At 43.7% G+C, this 15587-nt stretch overlaps 1 protein-coding gene across 4 annotated transcripts in view; it reads right to left on the bottom strand.

Annotated features, from left to right (window-relative positions):
- CACNA2D3 (calcium voltage-gated channel auxiliary subunit alpha2delta 3) overlaps window positions 1–15587 on the bottom strand; it is an 891165-nt gene that overhangs the window by 408855 nt on the left and 466723 nt on the right. For all 4 annotated transcript variants that reach the window (XR_016438419.1, XM_090021142.1, XM_090021141.1 and 1 more), the window contains exons 10-11: window positions 14859–14948; window positions 1789–1902 (exon numbers count right to left, since the gene is read on the bottom strand). Coding sequence is in view for 3 of the 4 variants with exons in the window: in XM_090021142.1 (XP_089877268.1) it covers window positions 1789–1902; window positions 14859–14948 (204 nt within the window). In the remaining variant the exon portion in view is untranslated. The remainder of the gene's footprint in view (window positions 1–1788; window positions 1903–14858; window positions 14949–15587) is intronic.

The raw sequence follows: 15587 nt of genomic DNA, 5'->3' as shown, positions 1-15587 counted from the left end.
AGGATTGAGTAAGGTCTTTGAAGAGGGAAACAGGTTTTTAGATGCTGTTACAGTCATTATTGTATATTCTCAAAATAAAAGCTCTTCACCAGCAAGAAATGGCATAGATTTTTGTCAGTTTTTAGCACATGAAATGACACTAATTAACATAACGTTTCCAAGAATGTGTGTAGAAGAACACGAAAAACAGTAAGAAAGCCATCCAATTTTCCATTCTTTCTCATTCCCTAATTACTTATGGATGAGGTTGAGTTCACATTAAGAAAAGGAAAAATGTGCAGTAAACAAATGAAATGTAACAAGTAAAATACATTTGACTAAAATATACAAGCCAAAATGTAGTTATATTAAGTCCTATTTCATAACTGTTGAAGCCCCATATCTCACTTTCACATTAATCAATCATGGGTGATGTTTTATTCTTTCCTGGTCATCTAAGTGTCCAGATTTGGTCACTTACATTGTTGTCTAAGTGCCAAAATTGACATTTATCCACAGACTGGAATTCTATTCTTGGGTGTTTACCAAAAATGTGTGAACCACTACATACATATGTACCTAGGTTGAACATACGCACTAGCAACAAAGTGAGAGAGAAAGCACTTTTCTCTTTTCTCCAGTAGATCAGTGGCTACTGTACTTATGTAGGAAGCCAAAAGCCCTGGGTTCTGGGCATTTGAATATGGGTCTGTCTGACCTCCCTGCATATAACACACTAATCATCACACCATAGGTCAGCCATTATCCAGTCACTTATCCAGCACCACTTTTGAAGCTGATGTCCTGGGTAGCCATAAGAGGGGTATATCTAGAAGATATGTGGAGCCAGAAGGAAAAAAGCTAGCCAGAGGGTGTGTGGTTCTTTAGGGTAGCTGTGGACCCAGAAGGGGCAGAGGGTGTGGATTCTAGCTGGGGCTCTGGCTCCCAATGAAACAGAAGCTTTCCTCCTTTATGGCCCTCTATTAATTTATTTTCAGTGATTATGTGGTAGTGGTTCAGCTTCAAAAGGAGCACTGGAGAAAGGGCTGAATAATGCCTGACCTGTCTCATAACAGTTGGAGTACTATCCAGGCTCAAAGCCCCTCTGGGGAAGAGCGGTTTGGACACCAGGACCTCTAGCTTCCTAGGTAAAAGCCCTAACCACTGAGATACTGGGGAGAAAAGGAAAATACACTTTTTTTGGTTTCCTTTTTGGTTCCTAGTTCCAGCAGTCTTGGGTTTTGACTAACTGGATTTCTTGATGTGTTACACTGCACATACCCAATTATTCAGTCTTCTATATTCACAGGAACAGAACACCCACAGATTTTTTGCACTTAGATGACCAAAAACACCATGTAGACCACCATGTAGATGGTTAGATGACCAGGAAAGAAAAAGAATGCCACCCTGCATACTTAAATAGAACTTAAAGTTGTGATGTTAAAGTTTAGCAAGTCCATAAAGCCATGGAGATATCAAAATACAGAATGTGGGAAAAATAAAATTATTAATCTTTGAAAGGGCCCCCCCCCCCCCGCCATCTGCCTCTGGCATGCCAACAACTTACAGGTTAAGGTTGTGGGTTTTTGGCACTCTGTCCAAAAAAACATTGCCAACCTCTGTGCTATCTCTATCCCTAAACAATGCCATTTACATTTTTGTTTTTTGTGGCGGTTTTTTGTCATTAGAAAAACATCCAGCAACCAAAATAATGTCTAAACTATTGGACAGATCTTTAGGTATTTTTGCATTAATCATGGATAAGGAAAATTGGATTTTTCATCAAAGAGCATCTACTATACTTACCTTCCTGTCCGGCCAATTATACTTTGCAAATATTGTATCGTATGTGTCCACAGCTCCATCAGTAATCAGCATTATGGCCTGGCTGCAAATGCTTCCTTGTCCTGTGTGATTGAACTGTGAACAGAAACAAACAAATTTAAATACCAGGTATTTCTGTCAGGTAAATATGTAGATTTGATGGAGAAGTTTGACTGTGCCCAATCAGACAGGTAAAAGATAATTCCACTTTTTCTATCTTTTATCATACATGGTATGCACCTATCATATTGTGATTTGTTAGCTGTATAATAGAAAAGACATAGCTATTATTTAACTCCTGAGAGGATTCTAAGATAAATTAGAAGATATATATTTATTAATATAGCATTTCCCCACAGATAAACTGTACATGAAGCCCAGATGTGATCTACTCCTCCTCTTGCACAGGTGAGTTGTATTGTGGAATACTGTGGGGGTGGGGAGCTAGGGTTGTTTTAAAATATATTTCAGATAAGGCCAGGCTACATAGAAATAATAAGGAATACTAAAATGAAGTACTGTGATACACATCTAGATTACATATGGGCTTTACATGTAGCTTTTTCATTTATGTATCTATCTATCCATACTACATGTCCATATCGATATCCATGTATCTCTATCAACAGGTATCTATAAATTGATAAATGCATACATACACATGCACACACACCACAGTAGATAATCAGCTATTCAAGAGAAGAGTACTTTCCATAAGAAGTCTTTGTATTACACATTTTACTGTGGAAGAATTTAGTATGTATTTATGCATATCTTCAAATTTATCAAGCTGTTCTACCATTCTCACTGGATAAATAATAAATAAGTGATGTATCTACTATTGTACAAACACAGAGAATAGTGCCACAAGTGCCTCACAAACATCAATCAGGGTATCCACTGGAATGTGTGAGAAAGTATCAATAGTCCCATTTTACAAATGAGAAAATGGCACAAACAAATAAGAACTCAGTTGCCCAAGATCACAGATTAAGTTAGTAGTTGAGCCAAGGGCTGAAATCAGATAATTCAAGTCTATGTCTGGTGCTTTAACTAAAGAGTCAGCCTTCCTGTCCAAAAAACCCTTACTACATCATGCTAAAGGGATGTTCTAAACTTGTCCACATATCCTTTTTATTTATCTAGGAAAACTTACTACAAAGAAATCAAAGTAAACAAATAATTCCTTAAATGCTCTGAACACAGAAGAAAAAAACTCCAGAAACCAATAACTTGCAATCACGAATGCTTGCTCCATTATCTAGACTGGTGCTCTGACCCAACTGTGAGACTACCCTTTTTCCCTCTCCCCACTATTCAGAAGTCTCATTCTGGTCCCAGTCTGGTGTGGACAAAGATCCCTTCACCCTCCTCTCAGCTCCCTTACCGTGCTGAGCAGGGCCAGGATCTGGTGGATTCCTGACTGGCTCTAGGTTCTCTCACCCGTCCTAAGGCATAGTCTGATAGTATTGCTTGGAGCTATAGCCAATCTAAATCTGGCTCTCTATAAAAGCCTGCCTCCCTTTTACTCCTTTGAAACTGCTCTTGCCAAGATCTCTAATGACCCTTGTCCTACAAAAGAGCTCCAAGCCACTACTTTATCCTCATTTCTTTCAGCTGTCAGCTACATGTGACAGTCAGTAAAGTTCTTATTAAAATCTCTTGGCTTCCATGATCCTACCTTCTCTTGATTCTTCTCCTAGTTCTTTAATAATGGTTCAGCCTACCTTTTAAAGGACTCTCCTTATACTCTCTCTGGGCTTTTTGTGGGATTCATCAGCACTCCATTATTATTTCTCTTTTCTTCTCCCTCTGTAGCAGGGGTGGGCAAAATGGCAGATCCAATCAATGGCTGGACTTCATTTCCCGGTAGCCCTGCTCACATGGCTGGGGCCAGTTTACATGGAGACCCCAGCAGCAGCTGCACTGTGAAAGCAGGAGGCCAGAGTTTCCATGGAGGCAGGCTGGGATTTTGCAGTAATGACAGCATGGTCCAGAGCCAGGGCAGAACCATGATCTGCAGCCTGCATGCTCTGGGCAGGGACATGCAGGCAGCACCCGGCTTCTTGCAGCGGTGACAGCATGGTCTGAAGCTGGGGCAGAGCCGTGATCCGCTGCCTGCATGCCCCTGCCCAGGGTCTGCAGATCGCAGCTCTGCCCTGGCTCTGGACCACACTGTCACCACTGCGAGATCCCAGCCTAGCTCTGTAGCAGATCCCTGCCCTGCCAGAAGGGATAACACTATGGGGGGGCTTGGGAGGGAGCTATAGCCACCCCAAAATTCCCCATAGTCCCCTGTAGCATCCCCCTCCCAGCAACCATGTTACCACCACCACTGCTGCTGCCCACCCGGCACAGGTGGTGGAAGTTGAGCCTGCCCCACTCCTGCCCACAGCACAGCCCCCTCTCAGCACCCCCACCAGGAAGAGGCTGGCACCACTACTGCCTGCCAGTGCTGCTGGAGCCGTTCTCCATGGAAAACCCATCGCCCTGTTATTACAGTGTGGCTGCTGCTGGGGTCTCCATGGAAACCGACCCCAGCCACATGGGCAGGGGCTGCTGGGAAATAGAGTCCACTGCCTGCCAGATCTGGCCCATGGGTCAGACTTTGTCCACCCATGCTCAATAGCACCCTCTTGGTTTTGTCATCCATCCCCACAAATTAAATTGCCATCACCATGCTGGCAATTCACCAATCTAGCTTTCTACTACAGACCTATCTTCTTGCGTCCAAACTAAATTGTTGACCAGTATTTTTGACATTTCCATAGAGATATTTGCAGAGTTTTTAATCTTTTTCAGCCTTCCTTGCTATCTCCTTTCAGAGCAACACCAAGGTCCTATCAGTCACTCAACCTCATGACCTGGACATCATCTTAAACTTAGACCTGACTTTCAGTCTTCACATCCAAGCTGTATCTACATTTTGCAAAATCTTTTTGACCTCTGCATTAACAGCCCTTCCGCTTAATTCAGGTAAAGTTTACCGTCTAGACTCTCATCATCTCATATCTTGATTATTCCAATATCCTTCTTCTGTCCTTGACAAGTGCCCTGATCATATCTATTTCAGAATAAAGCTGTAAAGATCATTTGGCCATGTTACTCTTCTCTTTACAGCCCTCCTCTAGCTCTCTCTTTCTGTCCCATTAAGTATACGCTATTTGTCTTCATTTTGAAGGCCTAGTGATGCCAGCTTCAATTGCCCACTTGTTTACTTTTTGTAGAGTTATACTTCGACTTCGGTAGCCCACTCATGCTATAAAGAAGCTCCCCATAACTATCCTCCAAACTACATCATATGCTCTTTCAAAACACTCCTCATAAATCTCCGCCTTCTCAACTGCTACACAAAATTTCATAATGGTTAGGTCACTGATGTAGTGAGACCACTACCTATCGTTCTGACAAACATTCTCTTTTTGTGTGCTTGTACTTTCCTGTTTGGTTGTATCCATCTGTTATCTCTTGTCTTATACTCAGATTTTGACCTTTCTGGGGTAAGGACTTGTAAGTGGCTCACTTACCCTACTGCCTTAGGAGTCCGCTCTAGTTTCAGATTCTCAGACCAATTTATTCTACACAAAGCAATCTTGCTTCCACAATGAACACAAGAAACAAATTCCAAAACCCATTGTCTTCTATCAGAAATTGACAGAGACAGTTTTAGTTTTGGCCTTCTCCCAGACCTAGCAGCTTCTCTTCTCCTCCTCCATTACTCCCTACTGGGGTTCTTAAGCCTCTTTGTGGTTCCACCTTCACTAGCAGTTTATCATGTCCATCTGGCCCCCAGCCTCCCAGCCAGTCATATATCATCTGCCAGCTGTCTCCAGCTGGATTCCAAGCCTGTGATAGCCACACACATTCTTACAGGTCTGTTTTTTGCTGTCTTTATACTGCATAGCAGAGTAGGGTCCTTAATAAAGATTAACAACTACTTCTACAGTTGCTGACATTCAAAAACATTAAAATCTGTGATTTGCTGGAAGACTGTCCTCCTTGTACTGAGGGGCCACCACTGCCACCAACATCAGTTCAAGTGGACAGAGGCCACTGTAACAGTTGTTACACAGAATTTTGGGGGGCAATTACTGGAGGACAACCACAGGTATCACCTTCTACAGAAGTTCATGATGTAACACATTTGGTTTGGTATATCTAAGCAAAATATACACCTGAAAAGCAGATACTCCCTGCCCAAGTTAAAGGAAGTTCACTTTCTACACAGCTTGTAGATAGATGATATCACATAAAATATGTAATCTGTGGATGGTTCTCATTGGCACTTTATTCTGTTTCCCAAATTGAATTTAAATGTGAGTACAGGTTTAATTCTCTATTTATTTTGAATCTTATTTACTCTTTAATGAACCTCCAAGATCCTATTCCATACACCCAAGGGAAAAGGTACTTATCGTCTTCAGCAAGCTGACACTGAATGCTCTGTGTAATCCTGAGGTCAGGCTATTTGTGTTGAAGCCACAGAACAGCTGTACTTTCTCTTTCTATCCAATGCCTCCAGAAGTGTGCACTGTAAGCAGATTTGGAAGTGAAATGATGGTGCTTGAGTTACTGAAAAAATGGGCTGTCCCCATTTAGGAACCTCTACAGTTACTTCAAGGGGCTTTGCATCAGTTCTTAGGTCACCAGGAAATAAAATTCTGAGTCTTTCCAACATCACTACAAATGGCTGTGGCATCCTGTGGTCCCTATCCTTGTATAGCTGTAATTCCTAAATTTTAGGCCTCTCTATTCCAGTCCTGTTTATCAGTGAGAGGGGCAAGATTTTTTTCATTAGAATGACTGCAGAGTTATCATTATCCCTGTATCCAGTCAGCTACTTGGACAAAGATTCTGCACATTGACCATTATCTTTTAATTATCTGAGCTAAATTAGATAGGAAGAGGAAAAATATTTTGAAAGAATGGCAACTGGCAGAGCTGGGATATCTTCACATATTTATTTTAACACATTACTTTACTCCATTGCATCCACATTATTCTACATAGTTATCTGTTGAGTATTTTGAAGAATTTGATTGAATTCAACTGCTTTGATGAGCAATATCTTCTCACATTTGTCTAGAACTTTATTTATTGAATAGCAAAAGTGATGAAAGTGTTTTCCATAATAATAACAATGACAAGGGACTTCTGATGAACTACAATTAACTCAGTGATTCATCAGTTCGAAGTGAAAATGTCAATGCATCCTGACATTTAGAGCATTTGGTTGTGATTAACAGTCTTTGAAATGTCACAGAATTTTATTTAATTGGCAATGAATTTTTTTTTAAAGGTAATCACTGCAGAGATCGCATTCATCCCCAAAAGAGATAATTGCAGTTGTCACATGATATAGTAGGTACTAACTACTGTACCAAGCACTTCTGTATTCTTGCAACAACTAATGAACACTGCATAAATCAAGGGTCGGAAAAAACTTGCAAGTGGATTTTAATGTGCTTTTCAAAGACATTATTATCAACAACTTCAAGTCTTAACAATCTAGGCAAATAATGAAACTGAAATGCAGGTAATTGCAAGACAAAATTAACTGAGTTTAATTAGTGTAACCTCTGAACCAGTCTAAAACCCAGAATCTCAATAGACTGTTTATAAGAGAAATAAGGCGGCTTTTATGTATGTCTAAGACACCTTTAGCTATCATGTACTGTAATTCATGACACTAGATATTTGGCATTTAAAAATCAGATACTGTAGATGAAGTAGACAAAAATTAAAGGTATTCTTTTAAGGAAGATAATCCAGTATTCAACTGGATTAAGCTGTTTAAAAAGAAAATTATAAATATATGAAAGTAAGATAAATATTTTAAAATTATAAATAATAAAATCAGATTAGCCTAAATTCATTAAATTATTATTAACTTTGCCTTTATAAAAGAAATGGAGGCAGACGTTACTTCTTCTTGGTGTGGTCTGATGTATGTAACATGGTTCATGACTGCCTTTGCAAATGAAAGATGCTCACTCATCATGACTATAATTCAACAGAACATGATTTCACTTTATTCTCACACCTAGGTTTTTAACTGCATTCATCACTGTGATGTCATGGTGCCTTACATGTTGGGATTTTTTTTAAATCCCTAAGATTGCAGCTTATCCCAACCACATTGTGGCAGAGCACTGATGGTACCTGCCACTTTAAGGTTAGTCAGAAAGCCTGGCAGATGAGGCGGGCCCTCATTAGAGCAGCCTGCTACTTGAGAGGTGGGCAAGTGATGCCAATAAAAAGCCTTATATTACTGCCGGGCAGGAAGCTGGCTAAAGGTGCCAGGGCTGGGTTCAGGCCCGAGCTCAGGCAGAGGGCTGCAGTCTAGGAGTTACATCACAGGAACTGAAGGAGTTACAGCACGCAGTTTGAGGACTATAGCTCCTGGGACAAGTGAAGGAAGGGGTAAGAACTCCTGGGGATGAAGGAGGTTCCAGGAGACCACCAGGGGGTCCTTAGCCTGACTGGGATGGAGAGAGTGCGGTCATGTGACCAGGACCCCAGAGAGCACCCTGTGGACATGGAGAGAGTGATGCCTGGCCAGCCGGCTACCAGATGAATTGGAATAGGCCTATGGAGATTGGAAGCTGAATACACGAGCAGAACAGTACCAGGCAAAAGGGGTACCAGTAGAGTGCTGAGGGTGAAGAACATACGGGACTTTAGGCCCTGGAATTGGTGTAAGGGTACATGGCTCTGAGAGTAAGACCCAGGTGAGTGAGAGGGTAGGCGGACAGGGTGGCAACGTAGCAGCTTGACTGGCCCAGGCTGAGGCCAGGGCCTCAGGGCCAAGGAAGGGCCAAAGGGCAAAGGTGCCCACTGTGAGGAGTGGGCCAATGCCATAGAAGGCCTGGCACCCTAACTGGATGGAAAGAGAGGTTAGGCCTAGACAAGTGATGGTCCCTCAAGTGGGGGACCACTGGTGAGAGGCGAAGTGGGTGAGTAGAGCCACCTGAAAATCTGGATGCAAGAGACTGGGCATATGGCTGAATGGGGGCCATAGTGAGCCCAATGGAGAACTAGGGCCCAGAGAAGAGAAGTGTCCCAGATGGGAGGAGATGTACCCCAATGGAAAGCTCTAGAATAGGGCAGGGTAGTCTGCCACCAGTTCTGGGTAAGACCTGAAAACTAGACCCTGCTGGGGTTGGTTGGTGTGGTTGGACTGCTGGTAGTGTGGTAGCCCCCCAAAAATGCCACACTTGTGTCTCCCCAGTGAAAAGTGAAGATGGAGTGCCGGAAAGTCTCAGCCCCCGCTGCCTTGTGGGTGACCTCATGGAGGCAAAAAGCTAGACCACACCCTGACAGAAAAGAGCTATGGAGCCAAGGCCCACAGCGTGGGGCCTGAGGGGCAAAAGGCCCAGGGAGGGCCAAGGTCCACTGAGGTGGGCCTGATGCCTAAAGAGCATGAGTGTGTGGTCCAGTGAAGGGTCAGAGTGTGGCCCAGTGAGGGGCCAAGGCCAAGGGACATGGTGTATAAGGCATGGGATATGGTGTAGGGCTGGTTGAGAGTGGTGTTTGGCCCAAAGCACCAGGGCCGCAAATGGGGCAGCCTCCTGCAATTACATTTATTCATTTTACATCAAAGGCATGGCAGGAGGGAACAGGGAAGACTGCCATAAATAGCAGGGAAGGCAATCTCTATGGGTGCCTGGGTACCCCTCCCTGTGACACGCATGCAAGGAAGGTGGGAAAAGCCCTCAAGTTCAGGTTAGGACAGTAGGATCTTTTGTGAAGGTCATAGAATCATAGAAGTAGGGTCAGAAAGGACCTTATAGATCTTCAAGTCCGACCCCCTGCCTGGCAGGAGAAAAAACTGGGCTCAAATGATCCCAGCTAGGTAGGCGTCAAGCCTCCTCTCAAAGACCCCCAGGGTAGGAGCCAGCACCACTTCCCCTGGAAGTTGGTTCCAGATCCTAGCCGCCCTAACTGTGAAGTAGTTCTTATGGATGTCTAATCTAAACCTACTCTCCAACAACTCGTGGCCGTTATTCCTTGTTATGCCAGGGGGCACCAGGGGAAACAACATCTCTCCCAAACCCTTCTGGTCCCCCCCAGTGAGTTTATAGACTGTCACCAGGTCCCCCCTCAGCCTTCTCTTGTGAAGGCTAAACAGGTTCAGGTCCCACAATCTCTCATTGTAGGGTCTGCCCTGCTGTCCCCAGATCATTCGGGTGGCCCTCCTCTGGACCCTCTCAATGTTGTCCAAATCCTTCCTGAAGTGGGGTGCACAGAACTGGACACAGTACTCCAGCTGTGGCCTGACCAGTGTTGCATAGAGGGGGAGGATCACCTCCTTGGCCCTGCTAGAGATGTGCTTGTGGATGCATGACAAGGTCTGGTTAGCCCTGCCAACCATGACCTCGCATTGTTGGCCCATGTTCCTCTTGGAGTCAATAATGACTCCAAGATCCCTTTCTGCCTCTGTGCTCTCAAGAAGGGAGTTTCCCATCTTATAAGTGTGCTGCTGATAACTATTGCCCAAGTGCAGCATCTTGCACTTGTTAGTGTTGAAGTGCATCCTGATTTTGCTAGCCCACCCCTGTAACCTATCCAAGTCTTGCTGCAGTCTTTCCCTCCCTGCTAGTGTGCTCACCTCACCCCAAATTTTGGTATAATCAGCGAATTTAAACAGGGTGCTTTTCACCCTGTCATCCAAATTGCTGATAAAGAGATTGAACAGCACAGGCCCAAGGACCAAGCCCTGGGGGACTCCGCTGCCCACTTCTCCCCAGGTTGAATATGACCCATCCACTACCACCCTCTGAGTGAGAGCCTTCAGCCAATCTGCAATCCATCTGACTGTGTAGGCATCAATGCCATGGTCACCCAATTTCTTAATGAGGATGGGGTGGGAGACGGTGTCAAAGGCCTTGCTGAAGTCCAGAAAGACTACATCCACAGCAACACCTGCATCCAAGGCTTTTGTGACCTGATCATAAAAGGCAATCAGGTTGGTCTGACATGATCTGCCGCTAATGAAACCATGCTGGTTGCTCTTCTCTTCTCTCATCTCTGAGGCCGGCCTATCACAGATGTGCTCTATGATGATCTTCTCAAAGAGTTTCCCTAGGATTGAGGTAAGACTAACGGGCCTATAGTTGCCTGGGTCCTTCCTCCTCCCTTTTTTAAAGATGGGGACCACGTTGGCTACCTTCCAATCATCAGGCACCTGGCCCGAGCACCATGAGTGCTCGTAAAGCCGTGCCAAGGGCCATGCAATAACCCCTGCTAGCTCCCTCAACACCCTGGGTCCCTTAAGAATAATCTAGCCTTTGAATTAGAGTTAGTTTTGGATTTCATACAGTATTCCATTAGAATTACCTTGCTACTGGCAAGATAGTCTTTGGATTGGTTTCTGGGGGTTATAGTGTAAAAATAATTAAGGCTGAGGCATCTGACCCCTAAAAGCTGGAATTCTACCACAGGACTTTTGGGACCTGGGCAGAAACTAAACTAACCACCTTTACCACCCTGAAGATTGGAGTCTAAAGATAGTAAGTATAGCAACACAGTCACATTCCTTGCCCATCTCTAATCCAATCTGTGGCACTTTCCATAATTGCCTTTGCTACTCATATCATGCTTGATAAGCCTTACCATAGTTTCAGATTAAGATATTTTACAATTTACATGTGTTTATCCATGTGGGGATCTTGGTATTGGTGGATCCAGGACTTTAAAAAGCGGGGTGCAGGAGCAGCAATCAGCAGTACAGGCGTGGCTGCACTCCCGCTCTGTTTCCCATCACCAAGGTGGACAGACCATGCTGCAGGAGTAGCAGCCAGGGACCTTTTCTTAAGTCCCAAAATAGGCAAGATTCTTCCCCACCTCACTCTTGGCACTCCCTTCCCTCCCTTCCATGCTCAATGGTATGCCTCCTCCCTCTCCACTCCCTTTCCCCTGCCCACCACTGTCCCCAGCTGTGCTATGGGCATAGACAGCTTCAGAGCTAGTCCTGCCCTGCTCTGGCCCTAATGTGTGGGTAGCTGGGCTCAGCTGGGGACAGCAGCACTGGTGGCAGGTAGGTTCCCCCTCTCTAAGCCTGGTCCTGAGCTGGTAGGGAACACCTGGGGAAACCAAGCAGGAAGAGAGAATCCACCTGCCTGTCCTCCACTGCTGTCCTGGGCTGAGCCTGGCTCCCCATGCAGCCCAGTTGGAACACAGCAGAAGCAGCTCTGAAGCTACTTTCTCATCCCTGGGTCAGCCAGGGACAGCAGCTGTGGTAGGTGGAGGAGAAAGGAGCGGGAGGGGAGAGGATACACTGCTTAGCATGGAGGGGAGTGGGTCATTACATGCTTCAAGGACTTTAACAAAAAAGAAGTTCCTGGCTGCTACTCCTGTGGTATGGAGTGCTGCCACACTACTCCTAGATCCACCCCTGGAGCTTGGTATAGGAAAGCACGTGCTTTCTCCAGACTGTAACAAATCCAAAGCAAAACACCTCAAGGGAAGGTTTTGGCCTGAGGGTCAAAATGAAAAGCGATGCATTAGTTGGCATAGGCATTTTGCCATGAGTCCCTCAAGAGGTTACAGAGAAACAAGGAACTAGCTGTAAATATCACTGTCACCCAATGGCTTTAAACCTAAATCATCCTCTGAAGGTTTTAATTGGTTCCATGATAAGTAAAATGTTATATTTTACTTATCAAGGGGCCAATTAAAACCTTCAGAGGATGGCAATAGCATTCTAGATTCATTTTGTTTCTCTCTCATATCATTTCTCTTTCCATTTTTTTATTTTTATTTTCCATTTGTTTGATTATTCTTGCCAATTTTTAGGGAATTGCATAGTTAATTGAATTTTTTTAAAGATTGTATATATTATGATAACCATATATAGTATGATAACCTATTTCATGTTTGCCAGGAATGATAAAAAAGTGATTCATTTGAATTATACTACATGAAGTCATTTCTCAGTAACCATTACTCTGATGCTCACTTTGTGAGGAAAAAGATCTTGGCCAATTCAATGGACCTGATTTTAATTAAAATATTCCTTTCTGTTCTCTAGGAGATAGTCTTTCAAAGAATAGAATATTAATTTAATATGGTAGTAAGGATGGGAGACTGCAATAAGTTATCCCTATTATCATGATGCTCTTACTATAATGACCGTCTTCCTGTACATAGACATTTTTCAGAGCAACTTTATCAGAAATCAAAAGCTAGCCTCAGGTTTTGGCAGATATAACAGAAATAATATTAATAATTCTGAACTGAGAAAAATGCTTCCAAATGCTCCAAGTGTTCTGCTTCTAGACTGAAAGAGAAGTTTGCACAGCACTGGAAACAACAATAAATAACAAAAAGTCTACAGATAACTCCTTGTATAACAATGAGCAACCATTTGTTAAATTCTGATAATACTGTATGTTCTCTAAAGGCTTTTCAAACATTAGCTTTACCCTTTATATTTTCAAAAAAATAATCTATCAGGAACATTAATCATAATAAGAGACAAATAGAATAATTTAAAGTGAAACACTCACTTTTAACTAGTGTAATGTGAATGAAAGCCACTTAAATCATTTTGATAATGTGTATTAATATAAAATGTCAGAGATTTGTTGCTTCCATTGGATATAATAATTTTCAATTATTGATCTAAAGACCACATCCCGAAACATTCTTTTTGATCACCACCACCACCATCAGGGGTTTTATGAAGGAGTAAGTTGTGGTTTATTGCTTTGTTATTAGAGTATGTGACAGGGGCCAATTCAGCCCATCTAACTGTAGCCCTCCCCCGTCTAGGGCACTCCGTCCCCCTGGCTCTCCTACCACACGTTCAGTGCATCTAATTAGTTGTTGTTTGTAAGTCGGTAGGCTGCCCGTTGTGCTTCCCATGTTACTGCCCAATGTCAAGGGCGTTATACATAGCTCCAAGCCTCCCCTTATACTATGTCCCAGGTCCCTTGCAAATGGCAGCTATGTGGCTTCAGCCCCACAATGGACCTCACTCTCTGCCTGCCTGGCATTCGGACCCCACCTGGATCCCTCCTTCTCAGGCAGTCTACTCTGCACTCATTCTCAGCAGTCAAGCTCCCTGAACCCTTCTCCCTCTCGGCAATGGCCCCCTATGGGACCTTTGGCCACACAGGCCCGGACCTTGCCTCTAGGCCAGTTGGAACCCCTAGCTCTGAGTGTCCCTCACAGTGGCCACTCCGTCCCTTTGACCATCCTGGTCCCAACCTGAGCATTGACCAGTTGAGGGTTTCTCTGGTCAGGTTTCTGAGCAGCTAACCCATTCCCTCTCATATGGGTCTGCCTTCTCAGGCCACTCCAAACACATCTAACTCTATCTCTAGGCCAGCCTATGTGCAGTCATTCAGGCCCACCCATGAGGATCCTACTTTACATAGCCCATGTGCAGTCCTTCAGGCCCCTCACACGGACTCTATTCTATGCAGCCTACTGCTCACATGTCCCCTCACTGGGGCCCACTACTCTGCCCCCTCACTGGGGCTCTCAGCTTGACAGCCCTTGGGTCTCAGGCCTGATGACATGCCTGAACCCCTCACCTGTCCCTTCTAAAGGGTAATCCACCAGGTTGTAGGGGCTGAGGCTATATAGCACCCATACTCGCCTTTCACTAGGGAGGTACTGGTGTGACATTTCTGTGGACCACCCCACCATACCATCCTGTCTTAGCAGGGTATAGTTTTAGGTCATTCCCCAGGACCAGGAACCTCCTCCATCCCCACAGTTTCTACCCTTAACCTCCAGGTATTCTGGAAGCAGCTCCAGATGGAAATGTTCTTTCTCTGGCTTCCTCCAACAACTGCCCATTCAGCTCTGAGGGCCTCGGTTTATACTGAGGCTGCTCAGCCCCATTCTCCAATCAAGGAGCTCTCCCACAGTCATATGACCACCTCATTGGGCTGCATTGTACCTGCCAGCAGCTCCACAGTGTGCTCAAACCTTTTAAAGTGGCAGGCACCAAAGATGCCCTGCCAGAGTAAAAAATAATGTCATCAGTTACGATAATAAAAATTATGTAGTTAAGTGCTTAAAAAAAGATATAGACTTACTTCACTGAGCATGTTGAAAGCTTCATTTAAAGCTATATCCAGCATTCCGATTCCTTTTGCAAAAAGTTTGTCAAGGTGTTCCCTGAAGTGCTGAAACATCAAACAATACAGGTCGTGAAAATGAATGTCTTAAGAGACTCTGAATAGTATGTTAATATACTCAGTTGTATGGTTGAAAAGGTAAATGCCTGAAGATTTATGGAGTATTTTAATACCCATATCATTGATTAAGTAGTACAAACTAAATTCAAATTTAGGATAAACATGAAATGACAATTTTCTTCCTTACCATTTGTTTTACCTCATATATTTCAAAAGCCAAATCCTGACACTGATGGAGAGCTATCCTTCAGTTGTCAACACAAAGGCAGCTATCTAAATTATTTTAGGGTACATCTATACCATCCACTTATCATACCAGCCAGCACCACAATCAAATACTCCCAGGTTGTGTAACAACGGGGAGCTTCAATATGCTCCCAGGGGATGTTCCAAAATTTCAAGGTAAAATTCCCCACCATCTATTCTCAGTTGTAACATATATTTATTAACAGTAATTTCATGGATGGAATAAAAGCGGGTAGACTGGAGATATGCAAAGAGGCAACTTTGTTATTTTATAGTTTCTATGTTGTTAGTCAAATGCAAAATAGTAGTGTTACAACCAGGGATCCAGGTTTTCTGTTTGTCACATAAAAACAAATTTTATCATTTAAAGAAGAAAAATGT

Source organism: Crocodylus siamensis, chromosome 11 (assembly GCF_052110815.1).
Source record: "Crocodylus siamensis isolate JL-2025a chromosome 11, ASM5211081v1, whole genome shotgun sequence".
Classification (NCBI taxonomy): domain Eukaryota; kingdom Metazoa; phylum Chordata; order Crocodylia; family Crocodylidae; genus Crocodylus; species Crocodylus siamensis.
This window is presented reverse-complemented; position numbering and strand designations above follow the sequence as displayed.